At 35.8% G+C, this 27,921-nt stretch overlaps 1 protein-coding gene across 2 annotated transcripts in view; it reads right to left on the bottom strand.

Moving 5' to 3' along the window:
• The window catches only part of exoc2 (exocyst complex component 2), a 340,160-nt gene that overhangs the window by 11,137 nt on the left and 301,102 nt on the right, over positions 1-27,921 (bottom strand). For both annotated transcript variants that reach the window (XM_028803998.2, XM_028803999.2), the window contains exons 24-25: positions 8,102-8,157; positions 7,527-7,649 (exon numbers count right to left, since the gene is read on the bottom strand). In XM_028803998.2, coding sequence (XP_028659831.1) covers positions 7,527-7,649; positions 8,102-8,157 — 179 coding nt within the window. The remainder of the gene's footprint in view (positions 1-7,526; positions 7,650-8,101; positions 8,158-27,921) is intronic.

Below are 27,921 nucleotides of genomic sequence, written 5' to 3'. Positions count from 1 at the left end.
ATCCAATGATTTGCAAATCTCATAAAACCATATTCTATTCACAATAGAACATAGAAAACATATCAAATGTTAAAGTAAGAAAATGTACAATTTTAAGAAAGAAATAAGATCAATTTGAATTTGATGGCAGGCAGCAACACCTCTCAGAAAAGTTGGGACATGGCCATTTTTTATCACGGTGTAGTATCCCCTCTTCTTTTAATAACAGTCTGTAAACAGGTGGGAACTGAGGAGACCAGTTGCTGGACTTTTGGGAGAGGAATGTTGTCCCATTCTTGTCTGATATAGGATTCTTGCTGCTCAACAGTCCTGGGTCGTCTTTGTTGTATTTTTCATTTCATGATGTGCCAAATATTTTCACTTGGTGAAAGGTCTTGACTGTAGGCAGGACAGTGCCACACACAGACTCTTCTCCTACGAACCCATGCTGTTGTAATAGATGCAGCATGCAGTTTAGCTTTGTTATGCTGAAATATTCAAGGACTTCCCTGAAAAAGATCTTGTCTGGATGGCAACATATGTTGCTCTAAAACCTGTACTGTAAATACCTTTCAGCCTTAATGGTGCATCTAATGCAGCCCCATACCATCACTGGTGCGCACTTTTGAAGTGAGCACTGATAACAAGCTGGATTGTGCCTCACCTCTTTAGTCCAGAGGATGCGACGTCCATGTTTTCCATAAAGAATTTAAATTTTCGATTTGTCAGACCACAGAACAGTTTTCCATTTTGCCTTAGTCCATTTTAAATGGATATATAGATAGATAGATAGATAATAATAATAATAATAATACATTTTATTTATATAGCGCCTTTCCCATGCTCAAGGCACTTACAGAATAAATAAAGAACGGCAGAATATACAGTATATACCATTGTACAAACCAGATAAATAAACAAAGAAGATTAAGACAGTAAATTCTGAAAAAAAAACAGACAACATAATTGATGGTCTCGCACACACACACAGGTTACATGAGCATCTTGACAGAGAAGTAAACTGAGAGAAAGGTAATAAAGTCAAGTAGAGCTAAAAGCCTTCCTGAACAGATGAGTTTTGAGTTGTTTTTTAAAAGAATTCATGGAGTCAGCTGACCTGATTAATTTTGGTAGGTCATTCTAGAGTCTGGGCGCTATACAGCTGAAGGCCCTGTCACCCATGGAGTGTAGATTAGTGACGGGCACAACAAGATTACCAGAATCAGAGGACCTTAGTGGGCGGGCAGGCACATAGTGATGGAGAAGGTCACTGATGTAGTTTGGCGCAAGGTTATTTAAAGCTTTGTAGGTTATTAGTAGGATTTTATATTCGATTCTGTAGGACACAGGGAGCCAGTGAAGGCGGAGCAGGATGGGTGTGATGTGCTCGCTGCTGCTGGTTCGAGTAAGGACTCTTGCAGCTGAGTTTTGAATAAGCTGGAGCTGTGATATAAGATTAGAAGGGGCACCTGCCAGTAGGGAATTACAATAATCGATGCGGGATGTGATAAAAGCATGGACAAGTTTCTCAGCATTAGAGAAGGAGAGGAAGGAGCGAACACGGGATATGTTACGGAGGTGAAAGTAAGAAAGTTTCTTAATGTGATTTATGTGGGCGGAATAAGTGAGGGAGGAGTCAAAAATGACACCAAGATTTTTTACAGTAGAGGCAGGTCTGATGAGATCACTGCCAAGATGGACTGGGAAGGAGCTCATTTTATTAAGTTGCATAGATAGATAGATAGATAGATAGATAGATAGATAGATAGATAGATAGATAGATAGATAGATAGATAGATAGATAGATAGATAGATAGATAGATAGATAGATAGATAGATAGATAGATAGATACTTTATTAATCCCAATGGGAAATTCACATTCTTCAGCAGCAGCATACTGATACAATAAATAATATTAAATTAAAGAATGATAATAATGCAGGTGAAAAAAAAACAGAATGAGCATTGGTCCAGAGAAGATGGTGGCTTTTTCTTCTTCGCATGATTGAGCTTTAATCTGAATTTGTCGATGACAATGTCATGGTTTTTATGACATAATCATACCTGTTTTTAATGCAGTGCTGCCTGAGGGCTATAAAATCGCGGGCATCCAATATTGATTCTTTGCTTTTTCCCTTGTGCACAGAGATTTCTCCAGATTCTCAGACTCTTTTGATCATATATTGTACTACAGATGATGAAATATTCAAAGTCTTCTCAATTTTATGTTGAGGAAAATTATTCTGAAATTGTTCCACAATTTATAGACACAGTTTTTTGTAGATTGGTGAACCTCTGCACAGCTTTACTTCTGAGAGACTCTGCCTTTCTAGATTTGCTCTACCCAATCATGTTACTGACCTGTTGCCAATTAACCTAATAAGTTGCAACATGTTCTCCAGCCGTTTCTTGTTAGTACTGCTTACTTTTCCAGGCTTTTGTTGCACCCATCCCAACTTTCTGGAGATGTGTTACTGCCCTCAAATTCAAAATTAGCCAATATTTTTCATGAAATAGTAAAATGTCTCACTCTCAACATCTAATATGTTTTCTATGTTGTATTGTGAATAAAATATAGGATTATGAGATTTGCAAATCATTGCATTTTGTTTTTATTTACATTTTACATTGCATCAAAGCTTTTTTGGAATTGGGGTTGTAGTTCAGTTCCTCTTTCTCTGTTGACTTCAATGCATATTGTAGAGTTTGGTGAAGTTCACAAACATTTCCATGATTTTACCGAACTCAGCTTGGTTCGTACATCACTAATGATTAGTAACACCAGGGCTTTCCATAAAGTTTCCGTAACTAATAAAAGAATTAAAAAATTATTTTGCTCATCATCAACTTTTTAGTACTTATTTTGCTGACTACTTAACCAAGTTGAAACAAATATTAACATCAGAAATCCCAAGTGATCAACCACAATGAGAAAAAAGGTAAAAAGAAGATTGCCAAGAATAAAATAATGTTGACTGGAAAGAAACTACAGATTACTACAGTACATCTCTGAAAGCATCATATTCAAACGCTAAAAAAGGAGAACTCTTAACATATTAACAACAGTGACAGATTTAATTCAAATAATATATAAAACTCAAGTTTCATTCATGGTTCGTAATGTAAAAGGGAATAATTTAATGTATTGCTTTGTCCCACTTTCATAGGTGCAGAAAAGATCACATTACAAATTTAAACCTTGTCATTGTTGATTCCCAGCAACAGATATCTATCCAAACTTTGTTGCTTTCTGGTATTTCATTTTTGCCAAAGTTGTATGACAAGCACAGTGTGTCTTCACTCATTGGAGGAACTGATTAAAAGATTTAAATATCAGATGCAGTTCCTCATACAATTTTTTTTAATAGACCTAAGTCACAAGTAGATATAGGACAATGAAAATTAAAGACAAACATTGAAAAATGTTCATACCTATGAATTCAGACCTGTGAACTCAATATTTATTGAAAGACCTTTAATATAATTCACAATCAAAAGTTCATCTAAGACAATGCTTATGAACAAACATTGCAAGTTTTGCATAAAAATAGGCTTTCTAATTTTGATACTGTTTCCCAAGCCATTAGAAGGCAGTATGATGTGGTCTTGCAAAGGTACAAGCAAGTATGGTTCTATCCAGTACAGCTCAATGTGAATTTCCCATTGGGATTAATAAAGTATCTATCTATCTATCTATCTATCTATCTATCTATCTATCTATCTATCTATCTATCTATCTATCTATCTATCTATCTATCTATCTATCTATCTGTCTGTCTGTCTGTCTGTCTGTCTGTCTGTCTGTCTGTCTGTCTGTCTGTCTGTCTGTCTGTCTGTCTGTCTGTCTGTCTGTCTGTCTGTCTGTCTGTCTGTCTGTCTGTCTGTCTGTCTGTCTGTCTGTCTGTCTGTCTGTCTCTGTCTGTCTATCTATCTCAATGTTTGGGGAACATGCAGAAGTTCCACGGTGAGGGAATCATACCTATACAGCACCAGGATTTTAAATTGTCAGTGAATAATTTGTAAGTGGTTGCCCCAGATTAGCAAGAAATAATTGGGGGCCCTATAGGCAACATTTTCTTTGAACTTTGTGTTAGTAAGTAACTGTTAGACAAGGACTTAACTGATAGGTAGAAGGAAAGTCAGAGTTTTGAGAAGGAACGTGGTTTGTTTAGAAGATGATCAGGTCAAAGAAGTCTGTAGTAACTAGACCAGCCATCAGATGGGGTAGACAGGGGCATTTATGTTTAGTTATTCCTTGAAATATTAGGCTTTGTTGTTTGGTCATTGTGCGAGGTAGAGGTAGCAAAGTGGGTTGGGGGGAGGTGCTTTGATATACGATCCCTTGTAGTTTTCAGTCGGCAACATGCCTTGGTCCGGTGAGCACCATGGTTTCGCTGTCTAAGCATTCTTCAAAAACAATGAATCCATCATCAATACACAACGCATCTTCTGAAAGCACTTCAGCATTCCTCCTAACAGTGATGTCCCAAATTGGAAAACAACTCTTCAGTGGGTGACTAAATTTAGACAGATGGGAACGACATTGAACAGAAAATCTCCAGGCTGCCCTCAGACTGTACGAATGCCTGAGAACATACAAGCTATAAGGGCATCAATTTTGCAGTCTCCTAGACGTTCAGTGCACAAACAAGCTTGTGCCTTAGGCATTTCCAACATGTCTTAGAGGAGGATTTTGCATGAGGACCTTAATTTCTGTCCATACAAAATAATGGTAATGCAGTAACTCACTGAGAGAGACTGGGAGAGCAGAAGAGATTTGTGCGCGAACATTCTGCAAACCGTTCATCGAGATGCCATCGTCCTGTGCAGCGACGAGGCACATTTCCATTTGAATGGTTGCGTAAATAAGCAAAACTTTCACTATTGGGCTGAAATGAACCATCATGAACTTCATGAGAGACCCCTGCACAGTGAGCGTGTTACAGAATTTGGCATTGTAGGCCCTTAGTTTTTTGGGGGGTTTGGGGAGGACTGTCACTGTCACTTTAGAATGATACATTGAAATGCTAGAGAATTTTTGTGGCCCCAACTGGAAGAAATGGATGTGGTGGATGCCTGGTTTCAACAGGATGGCTCATACGGTGTGGAGATCCATGCAAGTTTTGTGGGAGATGTTTCCGGGGAAGCTGATCTCCTTAAGCGGCGATGTAGGGTGGCCTTCATAATTTCCTGATCAAACTCTGTGCGATTTCTTATTGTGGGGATATCTCAAGTCAAAGGTATACACACACCGACCTCAAAACCTTCAAGCCTTCAAGGAGAGTATTCGCAATGAGGTCACCGGTATTCCCCTTGAAATGGATGAACGAGTCATGCGAGCATTCACAAATCATCTCGAAGAGTGTATTGCCAATAACGGCCAACACCTTGAAAAATTCATTTTTAAAACACAGTGAAAAAAAAATCCATTTTGAATACCCTTGTACTGTGTCATAATGAAATCTATTTTGGCTTGTAGCGTTTCTGTACAACAACAACAACATTTATTTATATAGCACATTTTCATACAAAAAAAGTAGCTCAAAGTGCTATAGAATAAATGTGGTACTTCTTTTTGGCTCACCCTGTATAAACCTTTCATCAATTAATGTATTGTTATTTTGTGGTTGTGGGAGGCCTATAGCTAATTGCAGTTCATATTTCTTAAATATAAATAAAAAATCCTTACATAAAAATTACACAAAAAGAAAATTGAATTAAAAAAATCAAAAAAAAAAAAAATCCCAATGAAAAGTTAAAATCTACAGCATGACAAAGTTCGCCAGCATCACACACCACCAGGTAACATGACAATGAGTCCTTGGCTGGGAATTCAAAAACTTGTACTGTCAATCTATTTTGCTATCAAAATCGACTGATGAGTAAAAGTGCAGAGTATACAAGTTGAAACAACCTCTATTAATGTAACTTTGAAAGAGTCAATCAATAATTGACATAGCACAAAATTTTTCTCTCTTTTAAGACAGACAGTTTTATAAATTTCCAGTGCTCTTTTAAATAGGAGTTTTTGAAATTTCAAGATATTAAATTGAAATTTTGTAACAAATCTCAATGAAATCAGTCCACAGGGAGCGGAGTTGTTTCATGAAGACAGGCTGACAGACAAACAGACCAGCAGATATAATGTTGCACCTTATGTCAATACACATAAAAACATTAGAATTCTACATCTTGTAATTACATTTACTATCAAGAGTGCTAAACATTATTTTCCAAGTTATTCTTATATATTTCAGAATTTACTTATGTAGAAAGGCTGAACTGGTGACAACTCAGAGCAAAATAATTTTTGGTCTAGTGCCTGTTCCCATTTTCTTCATGCACCTTAACACTAGAATTACCAAAGCCTACAAAAAAAACTAGTAAATCCGGCCCACCTTAAATCCCTTTGCACCTCTCCGTCAGCGTCTTTTGTCTTGTAAATGTGCCGACAAAGACAAGCAGCCTGCTATTCCATCCCCCCACCAAGACAAGCAGCCGGCTATTCCATCCCCCCACAGCTGCAGAACATGCACAAAATTCTCCCAGCTCATGCCTTGATTATCTGGCAGTGAAGTGCTGGAGTTTTAGAGTGGAAATAATAGATCGTTATTTGGAACATCCCCCCCCCAGAGATGGGGGACCCCACCTCTGAGCCCCCAGGCTCTGCTTCCTCATTGGAAGGCATGTTAGTGGGATTGAGGAGGTCTTCAAAATACTACCCCCACCGACCCACAATGTCCCGAGTCGAGGTCAGCAGCGCACCATCCCCACCATATACAGTGTTGACACTGCACTGCTTCCCCTTCCTGAGACGCCGGATGGTGGACCAGAATCTCCTCGAAGCCGTCCGAAAGTCATTCTCCATGGCCTTCCCAAACTCCTCCCACGCCCGAGTTTTTGTCTCAGCAACCACCAAAGCCGCATTCTGCTTGGCCTGCCAGTACCTATCAGCTGCCTCCAGAATCCCACAGGACAAAAGGGTCCTGTAGGACTCCTTCTTCAGCTTGCATTTCATGTGTGTTTCATTTCTACAATAATCTGTGTAAACACATTGTTAAAACAGAAACATTTTTCATATTTTAGTAATAAATGACAAAATGTAGGCATAAACTATATAATGTGCGAAGCCTGAAGTCCAAAGATCAAATAAACACTTTCACAAAAGGTTCAAGGACGATACAACAACTTCGGTGCCGTAGCGGTAAGATTTGCTGACTTGTAATCAAGAGTCTCCGGTTCGATCCTGACTGCCTCCTATATTTACCGTTTTCAGTAGTGAGCTGCTCTTATTGTTAGCATTTACTATTCTGCACAGAAATTAAATAATGCATGAGCTCTCATTTTTATTTTTATAAATGTTTCAAATACCTTGATGAAATTGTATATTTTCATATTAAAGGTTTTTCACTTTTGAAGATTTTTTTTTTTTTTTTTTTTACACAAACTACTTTTTAAGGTGAAATTCTTAAAGAACATCTTGTATGAAATTACTATTTTTGCTTGGTCCCATTATAATCAGTTCAATCATCTCAATCCAGTATACCTGCAAAGCACCATTCTTACTGAAAGAAGAAACACACTGCATTAGCCGACTCATTTCTTCTGCAACAGCTTCCACAATTCGGGATATCACTCTTAGAACCAATTCCTTAGAGACTGCAAATACCTGAATGAAAAAAAAATTAATATTGAATGAAATATATTGTCAGAATATGGAACACATTCTAAACAGGTAACTGTAAATATGCCTTATGGTTTACATAATCTTATTAAAGACTAAAAACAGAAAGAGTGTTTGCTTTACAAACTGTGCATCCAATGTGCATGTGCGACTTTTATGTTGTCCTGCAGGAAAACAATTTCTGAACAAATTATCTAGGACTGAATGGGTTTTCATTATAGTATTTGTTAATGTCTGAATGGTGTATACTGTATATTCTATTAAAAAAATAATAAATCTCCTGAACAATTAGTCTGTAGTGGCATTAGGAGCAACACTTATATTAGCATTTTAATAGACTGCTGCAATGTTACAAAGAAACAAAACAAATAGCAAACTATTCATAATGGAATATTCTTTAAAAATATCAAGAATTGCAATTTTATTCTTTATCTTACCTCAGCATGTACGGCAATAATATTCACAAGAGCTTCTTTTAAGTAGTTTCTTACACCTGAAAAACATAATATTTATTTAAAAAATTAAAACAAACACCGCCCAACTATTTTGAGTCTCTTTTCTGTACAGTTTAATCTATGTTCATAACATACTCCAGCAGAACATGTCTCAAACTTGTACCCTATGTCTCCCATTTGATATGCTAAAGACTGCAAAAAATACAAAAAAAAGGTTATGGAAGTAACAAGAAAACAAAAGAAGTCTAAAAGCTTTTCCGTGACAAATTACGAAAACACCTTTGCTCTCAACTGAATGTAATTTCATCTAAATTAAATGTATATGTGTATCTGATGACTGACTTTATATAGTCACTGAAAAACTCAGGGCTGTATCCCAGGTACAAATAATGCTAAGATGCTGTGCTAATTTTCTTCATACTGAACAGAATCACACTGCACCAATATATGGAACAATGAACATGAAGAACACTAGATTGATGACACTTGCCAGAGACAATGTGCATGCACACATATCTGCAAATATATGAATACAAAAGAAACCAAGCATGTCAAGTCAACAAGGTAGAATTTTTATGGTCCAACATGAATGAGAACCAAAGGAAAATGTGTAATTGACCCATATATAGCACATTCACATTAAATACTTTAAATACAAAAGATCTACAAGAAACACATATTAATTATTACATTTTATGTTGTCTAAAAAAATTAAATCAGAAGTATCGTATCTCATGCTTTATGTTTTCATATTTGATATAGCTATTTACCATCAAGATTTTTAGGAATGTTTTCACAAATGTAAATGAGAAATTATAAAATTACACCGTTTGTTTTGCTGAAATGATTTCTACCGACCACAAGATTATTAAATAAAACAAAATCAGAATTTAAGTATACACTGTATTTTATAATAATGTTGTATTCTGTTATGCAGGTGTCCAAAAATCATTTTACACATGTTAGTTTCAACTGTGCTAGATGTCACACTTTCATACCAAATCCCTAGATTACTGATAATGTTCAGTTCCTTTATTAACTGTAGTAACACATATGAAAGGTTAAAATGATATGTGAAAACACATTCTCAAAAGTAACTTTCTAGCAAAAGACCAATCACTACTTAAAGTGAACACACCCAACTATAAGAGAGTCATTCTAATCCAAAAATATTACCTATTAAGAAAATTATTGCATTTATACTTTAGCAAAAATTAACATATTAATATCCGTTTTACTTGGCTATCAGTCCTAACTGGTAGTTGAAAAACAAACCTCATTCCTTGGTTACCATGCTTTCCATAATTGTTTTGCTGCTCTAACTTCATCCCTATTAAACAAACCACTTTCAGCATAAATAAATACTGCTTCTTTTCACTGGTAATGAGACTAAAAAAATATTTTCTTATTTCATTTGAAGAGGGCTTGTAGCCGACACAGGTAGTTTTCTTGAGGTAGAAAAGAAAACTTAAAACTTTGAAGCATTGCAAACAGCCATGTAGAATTCTGCAGCAAAATTTTCAAGGTATTTAGCTATCCATTCATTCATCCATCCATCCATCCATTTATGGTGACCATAAAAAACTGCACATCAGTTCAGTCCATAACTGTTCATAACTATTGACTTAAAAAGGGTTAAGACAAACTACAAACTTGTAAAGCTAATGTGCTTTCAATAGAAAACACTCAATTACTTAGTATAGTGCTCTCTCTCTCTCTCTCTCTAATTACAGTTAGGTCCATAAATATTTGGACAGAGACAACTTTTTTCTAATTTTGGTTCTGTACATTACCACAGTGAATTTTAAATGAAACAACTCAGACGCAGTTGAAGTGCAGACTTTCAGCTTTCATTCAGTGGGGTGAACAAAACGATTGCATAAAAATGTGAGGCAACTAAAACATTTTTTAACACAATCCCTTCATTTCAGGGGCTCAAAAGTAATTGGACAATTGACTCAAAGGCTATTTCATGGGCAGGTGTGGGCAAGTCCGTCGTTATGTCATTATCAATTAAGCAGATGAAAGGCCTGGAGTTGATTTGATGTGTGGTGCTTGCATGTGGAAGATTTTGTTGTGAACAGACAACATGCGGTCAAAGGAGCTCTCCATGCAGGTGAAAGAAGCCATCCTTAAGCTGGGCGTCCACGGAAGACAATAGTGGTGGATTATCGTAGAATCATTTCCATGGTGAAGAGAAACCCCTTCACAACAGCCAACCAAGTGAACAACACTCTCCAGGGGTTAGGCGTATCGCTATCCAAGTCTACCATAAAGAGAAGACTGCATGAAAGTACATAGAGAGGGTGCACTGCAAGGTGCAAGCCACTCATAAACCTCAAGAATAGAAAGGCTAGATTGGACTTTGCTAAAGTACATCTAAAAAAGCCAGCACAGTTCTGGAAAAACATTCTTTGGACAGATGAAACCAAGATCAGCCTCTACCAGAATGATGGCAAGAAAAAAGTATGGAGAAGCCGTGGAATAGTTCATTATCCAAAGCATACCACATCATCTGTACAACACGGTGGAGGCAGTGTGATGGCTTGGGCGTGCACGACTGCCAGTGGCACTGGGACACTAGTGTTTATTGCTCAAATCCAGCTAAATGCAGTGAAATTGATTGGGCGGCGTTTCATGATACAGATGGATAATGACCCAAAACATACAGCCAAAGCAACCCAGGAGTTTATTAAAGCAAAGAAGTGGAACATTCTTGAATGGCCAAGTCAGTCACCTGATCTTAACCCAATTGAGCATGCTTTTCACTTGTTGAAGACTAAACTTCGGACAGAAAGGCCCACAAACAAAAAGCAACTGAAAGCCACTGCAGTTTTCAACCAAGTATTAGAAATGAACATTTTATTTCCAGTTATTTAATTTGTCCAATTACTTTTGAGCCCCTGAAATGAAGGGATTGTGTTAAAAAATGCTTTAGTTGCCTCACATTTTTATGCAATCGTTTTGTTCACCCCACTGAATTAAAGCTGAAAATCTGCACTTCAACTGCACCTGGGTTGTTTCATTTGAAATTCATTGTGGTAATGTACAGAACCAAAATTAGAAAAAAGTTGTCTCTGTCCAAATATTTATGGACCTAACTGTATGTGTATATATATATATATATATATATATATATATATATATATATATATATATATATATATATACACACACACATATATAATCTGTATGTTCTCTATGCAATCCTACAATTTTTGACTGATGTATACCAAATTTTCTACAATTGCTCTCTAGGACCCTACAGACAAGACAAGACAAGACTACTTTGGAACCCAAAATTTTCAAATGGATTGGGGGGAGGGGTTAGGGGTTGGTTAGTCCCATTGTCTCTTTAATCCTGTGTGCTACAGTTTACACACCAGTGCCACCTGCAATCTCAGAGCAAGTGAAACATCTGAACAAGCTGAAACCAGACTAGAAGACAAAATGACAAGAACTTAACATTACTTGCATGAGCAAGGTTGCATGCTGCTTCTGTTTTCTATAATATAAAGAGGAATATCGTACACTGTTACGTGGTGGGGGGCTGAGGGAGGCTTGATGGAGAATGGAAGTGCAGTGCAACACAAAGGAGAATCAAAGGGTTGTTATTTAACTCCTGCATTGCAAGCTTTTCTTCATAATTTAAGCACTATGAATTCTCCACCTTAAATTAAGAGGATGAGTCAGACATGACATCATTTATGGTTACAACTCAGCAAGGAGTGACAATAATTCTGAAATCCAACCGAACCTATCAATATTTTAGACTCATGACAGTAAAGACAAGGTGGCCTTGTGGATGACAGATGGGACAGCTAGCAATAACAACATTTAAAAAACATTTAAAAAAAACACAAACCTTTGCTTCCTTTTCTTAACCCATTCTACAAATATGCCTGGGCAATGCCGGGTATTTGGCCTAATACTTAATTTTACTATAGTCATGAAAATATAACATCATTTTATAAGTTTCTCAGGCCATTTCGGAAAACTGAAGCAGTGCTGAACACTTAATAATGCTTTGACTCTGTCGAAGCAATGGAATCACAAGCATTAAGAAAGGTGCAGGATAATAGAGTTAAAAAAACTTTCCTTTTTTTTTTTAGTAAAATCAATGATAAAAATGGTTAAGTCAACAATGAAACATATGAAACCACCAGGAAAGCAAGATTGCATATTTCTTTATATTCCATACAAATTTTTACCTCTGGTTGGTATTATTATAATAATGGCACCAGTTTTTTTTATATCAAAACTAATGTTTAAACTAATTTTTGTGATAACAATCATACCACAAGGAACACTGCACTCAACATAAAAAAACACTAAAATCAGTAGATACCCTCTCTTTTCCCATACTTGTTCCCAATTATCCAAAACAGTATTCTCACTTCAGAAAACTTCTGCTTTAATTTAAAAAAAAAATTTCATCCTTTATATTTTCAATACAGATCGTGAAAGTGAAAAATGAGTTTTTTTTTCTCTATTGTGATACTGTGGGCAACCTCAACAGAAAACATTATGAGGAAGTTTCTCTTTGCATTTAGTTTTGTCTTGACGATTTTCATGTCAAGCACAGACCATATTTATGTCTAAATAGCATACTGTACTTTTATTTGTGATACTAAAATATACCTAAGTGAATTCTGTGGCTAACTACAGTACAATAATGTAGGTGTAAACCATTACTGTACATTACTAAATAATTGCAGTTTCTGCTTAGAACACTGTTTGCAAAGAAATTGTATTTATTAATTATTGAACATTTAAAAATGTATTACTATACTAAAAAGGAAATAAGGGAAACTTCAAGGTGTCTTTTCAATTATAAATTTTGGCAATCCAATAAAACATGATATTAGGAGATTGCATTTACCACAAGCAGTATCTACCCATACCCTTGCATATAAAGAACTGAAGAAACAGTTTGCTTTAAATGTAATGCATGGGCACACAGTACTGATAGCATTCCTTCAGCAACGCAACTAACCCACAGTAGTATAAAAAACAAAACATGAACACAAAAAATGCAGTAAACAGTTCCTGACTGAGTGTAACCTAAAGAGGATGTACAATTTTGTTACAATTAGGTTGTTTAAACACCTTTGTTATTAGAGCCACAAACATTGTATATGAAATGTGCAGTTTCTTACGTAATTTATTTGAATGATGAATCACCTAAAACATAGCTTTTTATAATACATTTTGTTTAGTATTGATTGCATGAAGCAAAATTTCATTACATGTAAGCTACAGTCAATTGTAAATAAAATATTTATTGACTATTTTACTGTACACACATGTATTATGATTTCCTCCTCAGTTTTTTGTACAACCACATTATACAGCATTGTATTATAATTAGTCGTATGATGTATCAAGCTGGCCACTATTAATAATATTCAAGGCTTCTAATGTGTGAATCAGAAGACAATTTAAGCAGCTGATGTTTAAATAAATAAAATTAGAAAGTTGCTACTGACTTTTGAAAAATCCTCCTGCTGCCATATACAAACATCGGACAAAATCAAAGACTGATTGCTACTTATTTGCAATTGCTCCCATTATAATGTGTCGTAAGCTCCTTGCTTTGATAGTATTTATCATACTGAGCATGGCACACAACTAGTTAAAGAGACACAGACTTTTTGGAAAGTAGCTTGGCTGAAATTTTCATTTTTAGCTTAAAGTTCATTTTTCAGTAACAAAGACTAATGATTTGAATAAAGAACAGCTTGTGCATTCCACAAATTCTGTATTTTAAACTGCTTTCAGTTTAGAGCTATATTAAAATGCTTAATGTATAGTTATGGCTTTGTTTTTGATTTTAGATTTGTAAATCTGGGCGGCGCGGTGGCGCAGTGGTAGCGCTGCTGCCTCGCAGTTAGGAGACCTGGGTTCGTTTCCCGGGTCCTCCCTGCATGGAGTTTGCATGTTCTCCCCGTGTCTGCGTGGGTTTCCTCCGGGCGCTCCGGTTTCCTCCCACAGTCCAAAGACATGCAGGTTAGGTGGATTGGCGATTCTAAATTGGCCCAAGTGTGTGCTTGGTGTGTGGGTGTGTTTGTGTGTGTCCTGCGGTGGGTTGGCGCCCTGCCTGGAATTGTTTCCTGCCTTGTGCCCTGTGTTGGTTGGGATTGGCTCCAGCAGACCCCCGTCACCCTGTGTTCGGATTCAGCGGGTTAGAAAATGGATGGATGGATGGATGGATTTGTAAATCTGTGGGCAGCAACTCTGTGCCCTAGTTTGCTGTAACTGGATATACTTCTACTAAACCAAAATATTCACTAACAGTAAAATGCTGTAAAATTACAATTGATATTAATCCTGTGAAGTAGCTTAATATGCAGCTTTACACCACTAAACAATATTATAATCATATACTATTATAAACAAAGATTTTACCCCTTTTTTGAGTTTCTTGCAGCTAAAATTTGTAGAGGTCCATATTAAAACAGCTCCTAAAGTTATGTAATAATTCTGCAGGCCACTGCTCTCACTCTGTTTCATGGGGGCACAGTGGTTACTGCTGCTGTTGCTTTACAGAGCTCTGGGTTCAAATTTTCTAGTTCCTTTTCATATCCTAAACACACTTTCATTAACTGGTGACTCTACACTGCCCTGCTTAAGGATGAGTGCCTGTGTGTGTGTGCAACTGTGTAGCCTGTAAAGGACTGACATCCTGCTAATAAATTGTTCTAGACTTGCTCCAAGTGACACTGGGAATGGCTGTATTCCCCAGTGGTCATGTGTTGGAATAAGCAAGTGTGGAAAATAAGAATAAACGGTTATCCAGTACAGGTTGGTATAGGTGCATTTAAAAATATGAATTGATAAATTATTTAAATTTTTAATTTAGAAACTTAGAAATTTATTTAGAAACTTAATTCAAAGGGCAGAGCACATGTGCTTTATATGTAAATTATATACAATATTTTCCACAGCTTTACTCATTTCCTCATGTGAATCCTGTTTTGGAAAATGTTTTCAGAAAGAACAAAAGAAGAAACCATGTTCAGAAACCCAGGATTGGAAACTTCTTAAGAAATATTAAAACTAATTCCAGATCATAAACTGAAAGCTATTTTAACCTATTACTTGGAAAATCTGGGGCAGAAAAATAAATAAAAACGTTATACAAAGCCTACCCTTATAAAAAAAAAATAATATTTCAACCATGTACTACAAACATCAGGGTCAAGTCATGGTTTTACATTTTTTAGTGGATTTATTGATATATGTCACATAGACAAACATTTGCACCCAGAAAGCAAGCATAATATATTAATATATATTTTGCTAAAGTGATATGTAATACATACCAGCTATCAGTACTTGTAATGCATATAATACTCATAAAAGACATAATCCATACAGTTCCTTCAATATAATACAGTACATTTCAAAACATAAATAATACAGTTATGAATAAAAAGTTATTTAGCAATCCATCAGTACTGAATTTAAAATAGTTGTTGGCTGTTGTCCAGACTTTGTGCATAAGTTCTGTTATTGGAGCTTGTCAACCCAGGAATTTCAAAGCATACAAAGTGAAAGCACAATATACAAATAAACTACAGTGTTTTTGAACAAAAATAATCAATAGTGTTATTAGAGCACTGTATCCAAGGCATGTGAACACTGATTTCATGAAAGCCAGCCCATAAACTGTTATTAAAACCATGCCAATACAGTTATAATCATGGGTGCAGGGTGTAGGATTGATTGTACAGTAATCCCTCCCTACTTCGCGGTTCACTTTTCGCGGATTCACGACTTTGCGGGTTTTTAAATACAAGTGATTGCCCGCCTATCGCGGAAGTTATGTTCCAGACCCATCAGCAACAGGAGAAAATCTGCGATATAGAAAGACCATATAAATAAACATTTTTATAGTTTAAGCCTTAAAATACCCATCCCACATGCTTTAAACACATGTAAACTTATAAAACACACTTTGTTAACACATATGATATGTGGATGTCGGGCTAAGGATATGAGTAACATCTCACTATTATAAAACATTTTAACTTCACGCAAGACAAGACAGTGAGACAGGAAAATTGGTGATGTACAGGCTTTTAAATTATTGACAGGCAGAGCGACAAGCAGCACAAAGCCAGCACAAAGTCCACTTCTCCTTAGCGTTCATTCAGCTCCCCACCCCCTTGACAATGCGAACTGCGCCTCCGGGGAGGGGGGTTTGAGCGAACGTGCGTTCAGCCCTCACACACCCACTCCTCTTCCTTCCGAACGCGCAGAGCGACAAGCAGGCATTTTGGCAGAAGCAGCACAAAGTCCATTTCTGCTCAGCGTGAGTTCAGCTGCCCCCCTTCACAAAGCGAGTGCAGACACATCGACGTCTGATCGCTGCGTGCAGTGTTGGTCTGCGGTGTTTAAGAATGTAGAAAGTGTTTAAGAGCATAGGAAGTGTTTATAAGAGTGTGGGAAAGGTTAACAAGAGAGTGAGAAAGGTTTATAAGAGTGTGGGAAGGGTTTATAAAGCCTTAAAATATGTATAAATAATAAAATAAATATAGGTCGCTACTTCGCGGATTTTCACCTATCGCGGGGGGCTCTGGAACGTAACCCCCGCGATAGGTGAGGGATTACTGTATACAGGTTTAGTAAGCAGCTTGTCTGGCATACATTAAAGAAAAAGCCTAGTTGGTAATTTCTGGATATCTTGTATACAAGAGCAAGGTGCAGGGGATCAGCTAGGGTTATAGCAGTGTTGGACTCATTTAACTGAACTTTCCTTGCATATGCAATCCCAACACTAGCTATGTGTCCCATGAGTTAGATTTAAAGAAAAGCACATTCTAATATACTCTGTTGAGCTCTTTGAAGGAAAGCAATCTAAGCCAAAGGCCTGATAGCAGTAGAAAGGTGGACATATAGGAGAAATGGCTTGGGGGTAAAAATGCAATTAATTCATGAAAAAAAATAAAAAAGCATGCAAGAGGTGTCCTCTATGTTAGTGAGAAATCCCGTCAGCAGTTTATTTTAGTAAAAAAAAAAATGCACAAAATGAATGGTACGTTATCTTTTTGAAAACAGACAATATTGATGTTTAATGTTTCTGTGCTTATGACTCATTTGAGGGAGCAAAGAGGAAACTGCTTATAAAAAGACAAAGAGAACTCATTAAACTATAGCACAAACTTTTACTAGCTATGATATGTAACAGAAAGTTTACTAAATTATTTATATAAAACTTGTGAATACAATTTTCTCTCTACAAGAAAGCTTTTTATGGAAAACAGGAGCGAAAGTTACCACCACAAATTTCCTCTCCAATAAACCGTGCTGGTGAAAAGTCCCATTTCCTTACTGTCATGGTTCTTCTGGTCATCTGTTCCTGTTTCTTTCTACATATTATTATAAAACAGGTAAAAGACCTAAATACAACAGTTTACCTTTCTAATGATTTTATAATGTCAAAATTAATGAAAATTGATGAAAAAAAAATAGCTGAGAATTGTTATTATGCACAGACCAGTACAGACAGCAAGCCATTAGTGGCCCATTTTATATACTATTAAAATAACCAGGCACACACATATACCACAATCAAAATGAAAGAAGAAGTTTGGTTACCTATGCTATACCTAACTCTATTTAACTGATGCAGAATATGAGGTTCACAACATTCTGGATTCTCATGAGATGGATTGCAATATACAGTACAGTATTATGTGAATGAATGGTATTTTGGTCTGGAGAAATGGACACTGGATTTCTGCCATGTATAGAGTTAGGGCTTTGGACATATATTTCATTCTGACAATGAATTTTAGTTCTCTTTTTGACTCTGGTATTCTCACAGAAGAGTTTTGGTTATTGACTTGGGACAGAAAATATAATTACAACTTTCTAGCACTAGAAAATAATACACCACTTATTGACCTAATTATCAAGTTAGGTATTAATTCTTAAGATCAAGGCATTTACAGCTTGATAAAAAAATAACATTCTGGGCAGCTTGCTAAACAAAATGTGCGCTTTCTTGAATAAATAGGGATACAGCAGCCACCACTGGCTTTGCAGGGTCTTGCATGTTATCTTTTTCATACAGCACTGTGCACTTACTGTATTAAAATCAAAAATAATGAAAAAAGTTCTCATCGATGACTCAGGTACCTAACAACTGAAAGAAAGATTGCTGGATTTACTTGTACAGTATGTATAATAAGACTATTTAAAGCTACAAGCAGTGGGCTAGCTCACAGTTTACACAGAAGTCTTTGAACTTTATCTCTTCAGCTACCAGCTACTGAATCACCCTTTATAAGAACTAAATCAGTGAGCAGCACCAATCCACTATACAGGAATTCACAAACAGGCAGAGAACTGAAGTTACACATGCACAATACAAAATGGGATCTAGCATGTATTTAAAGTCAAAAGCAGTTGCTCACTCACCCTTCATATTAAGTGCAAAACATTCCAATCTTAACTTCTGAATTCAAGTGTAGAAATGTATTCAGGTAATTGGTCCAAGTTAGAAAAAAAGGAAATTTCAAAACCAACGAAACCTCTGCTTTCTCTATTTAATAAAGGACTAGGGGGCTTTGCTCCCTGCTCACTTCGCTCGTCAACAACCCGGCTTGTGCTATGTGCCAGCCACTTCACATCTCTGCCTCTCGCATATGTGGATTTCATTTTCACCAAACAACAAATCTTTTAATTCTCGCAGATAGGCCTCTTCATTGGGAAGAAACACTATTTTTCCCTGATAACAACACAAATTAGACAGACAATCTACAAGTCTCCGACTTAAAGTTTAAAGCCGAACAATAACTACATACTTCTGTCATATCACCTATGTCCATATATTCAATCTCTTTTCACTGTTCCGTTATTTCACCGAGTAATAATTTCCATTTATTAGTGCTAATGCTATCTTTACTATCAGTTTTTGAGACTTTCCAATTTTAGTACTTTCATAATCTCTAACCTGCTCTGCATGTGTATATCGCGCCAACGTTTTTGAACCTCTTTACAATGTTCTACTTTGTCTTCTACTCTTTGTCTTTTATTTATGACCCCGCTTGGAGCTGAGAGCGCAGGAACTGTGTCTGACAATAACATTCACATGAATGAGAAGTGACCGGATCGTGGGCATGGTTGTAAATGTTTGAGTGGAGGGCGGGACTTGTCTTGTCTCGTCTCGTGGGACCTGAAATTATCTCTCACGGGAGTTGAAATTATCTCCAAGAAAGGTTTATCCAAGGATTTCCTTTTATAAAAGGTAATTTTAAAATTTCAAGCAGTTTAAAAATAAACCAGTTGTTGTGGACACACTTATTTTACAAAATTTGCCAAAAGGTACTAGAAAAAAAAAGTTTTTCCTTCTCTTTTCAACTCAATACATTGTGTTCTCAGTGGATGTAAGTAAAAATTAAAACCTTTTATGACCCATTAAGGAACTAGAAAAGGTTTTCACTTTGATGCATACTGAGAACAGTACTGAAAAGAGCAATGTACATTGAAAAGTGCTCTTAAAATAAATGTATCAATGTATCAATTGTTTTGCTAGCAACTAGTCTTATCATAGGTCATACCACCTGTTTTTCAACATAAACATTACTGGATTCCCACTCTTGTTTGTTGAGGCCACAATGAGTGCTATGAATCTGTATCCTTACAACATTAAATAATGCAAAACATTTGTGAAAAATCATACAATCACAAAAAAGCAAAATTAAGATACTATAATTAGAGTTTGAATATAATGTAATTTCAATAATGCATTGAAATGGACTGAATACATTTCAAATTTACATACTGAAAGCTTCTTAAGACATATAAAACATCTCTAAAGGCTCTTTCAATTATAGCTACTCATGCAAAACAACTTAAGACACAAAAGTGAAAGATCTGTATAACAATTTCTGAATCAATTTTATTTAGTGATATAGTGACATCAACAACCTGCAATAAAAGAGAGTCTCCATTGCTTACTAGGCTACTTAAACATTCCTAGATCAGCATAGGGTGATAGAATAAAATCTGTGATGGGACACACTAGAAGGGGGCACAGCATAAACCTGTTACATTATTCCAAGAGGTTATAATCCACTAAGAATGGCTGAGTTAAGGATAAGAGGAGATTGTAACAGAACTAACACAATAATAAAGCTGCTGCATTATGTGGAGTAGTGACATTACCGCCCTACAAAAACAATGACGGACCAATCCTTCCCATGCTACAGAAACATATTTATGACTCATCAGGTGAAGTTTTTTCACTTTACTACAGGCCTAAATTAATAATGACGATAGGTTCCCAGCCAGGAGAGGGTAAGTTTGGGTGTGTGGCAAAACTGTTACAATATCCAAATGTAATAAAATAAGTAAAGTTAATACATATTTCCAGCATGACAAAACTGGAAGCAAATATAAAATGCTTTCCCTGCATTGGGTAAATAAAGACAACATGTAAAATGTATCAATACATGTTTTTCAGCCATCTAAGGCTAGGACTGAAAATTCACACATGAGAATGAAAGAGAAAAACACCTAAATTATAGCTACTTATAACAGTTATATGTTATACAGTGAAATTATATCCAACAATAAGTGGTAATGTACATTTTACATTTTTTAGCAGCATGAAAAATGCTGCGTGAATATTAGAATGCAGGCAGCCACTGAACCTGTCCATCTAAACCACAGATGCATGATCTACTAACCAAAAATGAATTATAAATTGAGTTTTATTATATGCCTGTTCATTAATGAAATACACTTAAAATGCATAGAGATATAAATAATTATTAAACTGAGGCTTTCATATTATAAGATTGTTTAAAGCATTTCAGCAGAGATGATGACAATAAATTCTACTGCACAGGACCGTGGAAAAAAATGTAGCCTATGCATGGATGTTACAGTTCCTCTTCTTTTTAAAGCCACAAACTCCCATATCTTGTTTAACTTTCATTTACCTTTACCACAATGTGTTTAAACAGATGAGAATGTTAAAAGAAGTTTTTCTTTTGCAATAAACAAAATGTTAACTACCTTTCAATCCATTAAGGTATAACAAAACAGAGAAACTCCTTGCAGTAAGGAGATCATGGGTTCACACCCTGGGTCCTCCTTGTATAGAGTTTCCAAAGCACTTAAAGTAGTGAGTAGCCCTTTTAGTTAACCAGCATGCACTACAAATATTTATTGCAGATGGCTACACTACATTTAAGATAAAAGAATCATCAGTTAAAGGTCAGAAACTATAAGCATTTACACTTGACATAATAAAGTCATATTGTAAAATCATGAGATCTGTTTTAAGATCAGGCAGGTATTGAGTAGTGATTAGCTATCTTCATCACATTCATTACACAGCAGTATGCATCTCTAACATCAAAAATCACTTTGACTAAAGTGCATCAGTTATTACAATAGTTACAAAAAGCAAACACAACCTCAGTTTTAGAAGTCAAAATTAACAAATAATGTTCAGAGTCAATATCTAGAAATTCAAATTATGGCAAAGATTGTGCCCTTGCTGAATTATCTAAGTGGTCATTAGACTGTTGCGAGTACAAATACTTTAAGATAATTTTATAATATTTTTTAGTAAGGAGAGTACTCAACATGTTCACAAATTATTTTCAAATAAAATAAAACAATAGTATGAACAGAGGGTTAGAATAACAGAGATTCCACAACTGATATACCCGTCTGGAAATGTAATGAGACATCGACACAAATTATCAGCACATGTGAAAAAAGACTGTGTACCAACTTAATTATTCAAGTCTTACAATCTTGAATGATTACTGTAAATATGTGCAAGTATTCTAATTTCACTTGTTCAAATTTTAATCATTTGCAACAGGAAACTGGCACAATTCCCAACTCATACAAAACTGGGTGCAATACATGTTATAATGTGTAAAAAAGCAATATAAAGTTGTTTGTGAAGTTTTTCAAATTTTATTCAGTAGACACTAAACCATCTCTCATAATCATATGTTAAGAATGAAATGTACATATTCATACCTACAGGGAATGAACTAAGAATTGAACTAAGAATGATCTCCAAAAAAAATAAACGCATTTGATATGGTTCGTCTTCTAATGAAGGACAGACAATTTTCCTGAATTAGAAAGGTTTAATTTACATGTATTTAAATTTACAAATATAGTATCAAACAGATAAAAAGATTATACTTCCTATAATTTTATACTTGACTGTATCAGCATATTTAGACGGAATGAAAGGTGATAAAAGAGAATTAATGCGTTTCAGAGGCATTTGAGGATCTGATGACATAGTGGAAATCCCCCATCAGTCCTATAAGGACTTACTACATGTGTTGGAACCGGGCACCAGTGAGCCCCAAACACAGATACACAAAGCAGGGCTGTTCTGCCAGACTACATCTTCCAAAATGCCCTACTAGTTTCATACTGGGTACAGATATCCTGGGCCACTGTCATCAAGCTTCCTGGGGGAATAAAGAGTGTCTAGCAACATCTTCTGTGGGTGGGATGTCCATCCATCCCCTCTGTACATCACTTCCGGGTCTAGAATCTTTCTTTCCCCTGGCTGGGATGAGTGTCTGCCTGACTGGACCCTCTCGCCTGGGTAAGAAACCATCCACTCTTGTCGGGATGCCCGTCCAACCCATGTGGCATTTACATACCTAAGAATCTTAATAAGTTTATGAATGTTTATGATAAACTGGGGATTTTTTTCTTTACTGAATACATTAACTAAACAATATTAAGGTGTTAAAAATAAACACAAGTTGTAAATGCTCTCACCACGTTTTCACACTGTTATGTAACTCAATATTCACTTTGATGTTCTCAATTACAAACTAATTTAGAATAAGGATGATGACCAGCTATTTTTTCAACACATTCTTTAATGAATTCAAAAATACAAGGTCAAAAAATAGACCCAGTAAGACACTATCTTAATTAAGAAATAATTACTGTGTTAGCAGCCAGAACAGGTAGAATGCCCAACCAAATGTATTATTCATAACAATACACAAGTAGATGTAGTTCTTACATTTACAGGGTAATTAAGATATAAAAACGTTCACTGTCATAGGCAATATGGTAACTACAGTATAACCTTAGCTTGAAGTCAATTTTTTTTTTGTTTCAGTTATCTTTTCATTTGGTGTTTGCCATGACAACCATATCACCAATTTAAATTAGACAGTTTAAATAAGCTGACATATTAGTGAATATGTACTGTAACAGTGTTTGCTAGGTCTTTACATTGAAACAATGGTGCAATTCTTTGTCAAGAACACTAGCAATAACAGATAAAGAAATTTGCCTTTACGTCTGTCATAAAGCACACCATTGTAGGGCACGTTACAAAGCAGTGAGAAATATGATTGAAGAATAACAGATCCAATAATGTCTTCAACATATTCAAACAAATAAAAACCTCAATGTATTATTTATAAGCATTCTGTGGAAAAAATGCCTTTTTATAGAAAATTAAGGGTAGAATTAATATTGATTTTGCAGAATAAGTTATTTTTGTTCATTATGCAGCAAACTGTTTATGACAAATGGGGAACTTGATACATTTAAAAAGACAAATAAAATGTTGGTGCACAATTTCTTATTGATCTGCTTTTCCTTTCAGAAATTGAGAGAACACCTAAAAACCAATGACATAAATCGTCTTCTTTCAACTGACCAAAATCATTTTGTGGTTGATTGTTGTCTCTTGATACAGGCTTACAAAGACTGTTGTTGTCTTTGAATCAAATATAGTGTCATACCTGTAGAGCACTAGCATATATTCTCCAAATATGGAGAGGCATTAATCCCTAAAAAAATATGGTCAATCTGAAAGCTGTCACCTGATACAGTTACCTCAAGTTTAATAATACTGCTCTTTTTAAAATACAAGGATATATATGAAATAGTGCCTATTCAGTTTTAATTGTTCACTAAAAATTTAAGAACAAGTTGCATTTTTTTTGAAGATGTTGCACTTGAAACACACAATCAGTTCCTAACATTTTTACTAAATCTCACAATTATCATGAGAAAGAAGCCTGACTGCTTGCTTACGTTGCATGATTATGCATTTTCACACTCAGCAGCTCTACCAGAGGACACTTGCAAGCCACCTAGAGAGAAGTCATTTTTTTTAAAACAAAATGGACAAACTGCAGGAAGACAATTACCTAGATGAGTGTAGTAAGTGTATATGTTTAATATGTCACTGTGCTCTGTACAAATATTTTATAAATCTACTTTTCTTTCTACTCACGTGCACAGCTAATACAAAGCCAGATTTTGCACAGGGGTTCATCATTTAGAACTGCTAGGCAAGCATTAGAAGACAAGACAGGGACAACTGCAAAATGGGCATTGTATACTATTTTTGTGTGTCAAAGTCAGTATGAAACTGTATCTTCTTTGCCTTGTTTGGAATGGCTTGATTCACCTAAGTGGGGGCCTGCACATGCAGAAAGAGTATAAAGCCTTGAAACATTGCCCGGCACACCTTTGAAGCCAACAGACGGATGGGAGATAACGTCATCTGATCCTGGAAATCCTTTCAATGCAGCAACGAAAATGGCAGACTCTATACATCGGGCCCCCACTCCCAAACTGGGTTCTTGTCACTGCTTCCTTAGTCTGTTGTGCAGTGTAAACCGTCATTAAAGAAAGCTAAGTTATTTCTCCTATGTGATTTCTTACCACCGTATCACTAAGGGAGGTGTATCGCCTTTTAATATCATATCTATATAGTTTCAGGTTATGTAACATGACGCAATTACAAAAGAACTTATTCCAACAAGGGAGCTAACGCTCCCTAATGGATACAATGAGTCACTAAAGTAGTTACAATGTTAAAAAGATAGAGATTTTGAAATACAGTATACTGCCAAGAATTTTGGTAGGTCACAACATTATTTACTGAATATTTTCTAATACTGGATGAGTATTGAGTCAAATAATTTTCACCTTCTATCTAAACAGTGTCCACATTTTTGACCAAAATAGTAAGATTTTACGAGGCTATTTTGCCAATATAAAAACTCATCAAAAATAATTGTTATAATCAATTTTTCTTCTCTCATCTAACAAATGATCTAATATATTGTTGTCAAACAGATAGCATATATAAACAAGTTAGAAAATCTACCCATGATGTTTAACATTCATGTGTGTTTGTGGACATAGTTCACTGAGAGTTGGGGCATTTTCAATTTTTGTTTATTTACTTCATCAAAGTCAGAGATAACATCTTTTTATTTATTAAATATATTTGTTAAAATTAGTCATATTCAAAGATGACAGTGATAGCACAATGTTGCTGTATATAAAATACATTTATATTGCATTCTATATATATCATGTAGTTAAAAACAGCTGAAATATCTTCTGGTCACTGAAGCTTTCACAGACATTGTAAATATTTTATTGAGTAATGTACCATTGCTAGCGGTTTTTAGATAGATAGACAGATCTTTATTTGTCCCAACAACAACCTCTTCAAACTCACTGAATTATTTAAAAAAAAAATGCAAAAAATGTTGACTTGGCTAATGATAAAAGAGCAGTCACAATGACACATTTCAAAGGTGTATCACCTTAGGTATAAAGGAACCCCACTGACATACTTTGGCCGACTAATTGGTTCACTAAAGTACTTATTAATAGTGTGTAACAGAAGATGTGCAATATTATTCAAAATGACCATCAGTTTTGTCCTTATTCTCTCCTCATCTACTAGTTCCAGCAGATCCATAGGATTTCTCATAACTAAGGCTACCTTCTTAATTAGATTGTTAATGGAATGGGCCGCTTTTGAAATGATGTTATAGTCTAGCTCGCTACAGCATAGAAAATCACACAGATATAGAACATGCAAAGGATGTCACTATCCATATTAAAGGAATGCAATCTCCTAGGAAAAAAGTCGGCTCTGTACTTTCCTATATAGCTCCTCTAGGTTTCTAGAGCAGTCCAGTCTGTCACTGATTGAAACCCCTAAGTATCTACAAGAAGTGCACTATCTCCACATCCACTATTTAATATAGTAACATAACATAGAGACTCTTTAGTGTGGCAAAAAGGCAATTACCAGTTCCTTGGTTTTACTGGTGCTGAGTAGCAGACAATTCTCTTTCCACCATGAAACAAGACTCTCCACTCTGCCTCGAACCCACTGTCAACACACCCTTTAGTGCAGATTAATTTAAGAATTTCTGCAAGTGATATGATCTGGTGTTATACAATCTATAATAAAATTTGCCCATGGACCCAGTCAGATGACATGACTGCAAATTCTCAGCTGTGTGCTTAATTAATTGCTTATATTAAGGATTTGCTTTGTTGTTAGGATCAGCTACCAGATGCGTAAAAGAACAAAATATATACAATGAAATTAACTATCCTAAGGTAAATCTGAAAGAGTAAATTATTAGTATTTAAGTTCACAGAATGCTTCACTGATTTAAGATAAACAATTTTAGAAATTTCATACATTTTTACAGCATGCTCTATATACGATCTCATATTTAAATAACAGTGACAATGGAATGTATATTACATGTATTAGTACAGTACATAAAATAGTTTTTTCAAACAGTATTTTAAAATACAATATAGTTACAAACAAACAAACAACAAATATGTTTGTGGTGGCTGAAACAGATTTCACAGACACTTGTTTTCAACTAAAATGATGTAAAAATTGCACTCACTGATGGGCTATTAATTATTGTTTATTTAGGGTCTATGGGTATTTTTAGTTCATATTTCTTAAACATAAAGTTTAAAGAGTTAAAATCTATGTTGAAGTCTGCCTTCATCTATATAAGAAGCACAGATGACGAAGCTTTAAATAATCTCACCCCGGCTTATATATCGGAATGTCTGACACCTTATATTCCAAATCATAACCTCAGATCCTCAACTGAGTGTCTCCTTAGAATTCCAAGAGCAAAACTTAAAAGAAGTGGTGAGGCGGCCTTCTGCTGTTATGCACCTAAAATCTGGAATAGCCTGCCAGTAGGAATTCGCCAGGCTAATACAGTGGAACACTTTAAAAACCTACTGAAAACACATTATTTTAACATGGCCTTCTCATAACTTCACTGTAATTTAATCCTGATACTCTGTATATCCAATTCATTATAATAACTATTCATTCAAAATCTGTACTAACCCCTACTCTCTCTTCTGTTTCCTTTTCCGGTGTCCTGTTGGTGGTGGCGTGCGCCACCACCATCTACCCAAAGCACCATGATGTTCCAACAATGATGGATGGATTAAAAGCCAGAAGTCTGTATGACCATCAGCATCAAGTGACTCCGTGAAAAACCCGAACTACAAAGAGGACTATTTCATTTATGTTAGGTAGAATGCCCAGAGGGGACTGGGCGGTCTCGTGGCCTGGAACCCCTGCAGATTTTATTTTTTTCTCCAGCCTTCTGGAGTTTTTTTTTGTTTTTTCTGTCCACCCTGGCCATCGGACCTTACTCCTTTCTATGTTAACTAATGTTGTCTTATTTTAATTTCTTATTTTGTCTTTTATTTTTCTTCTTTTCATTATGTAAAGCACTTTGAGCTACTTTTTGTATGAAAATCCATCCATCCATCCATCTTCCAACACGCTGAATCCGAACACAGGGTCACGGGGGTCTGCTGGAGCCAATCCCAGCCAACACAGGGCACAAGGCAGGAACCAATCCCAGGCACGGTGCCAACCCACCGCAGGACACACACAAACACACCCACACACCAAGCACACACTAGGGCCAATTTAGAATCGCCAATCCACCTAACCAGCA

Source organism: Erpetoichthys calabaricus, chromosome 6 (assembly GCF_900747795.2).
Source record: "Erpetoichthys calabaricus chromosome 6, fErpCal1.3, whole genome shotgun sequence".
Classification (NCBI taxonomy): domain Eukaryota; kingdom Metazoa; phylum Chordata; class Cladistia; order Polypteriformes; family Polypteridae; genus Erpetoichthys; species Erpetoichthys calabaricus.
Note: the sequence above shows the minus strand (reverse complement) of the source record. Positions and strands in the feature narration are given on the sequence as shown.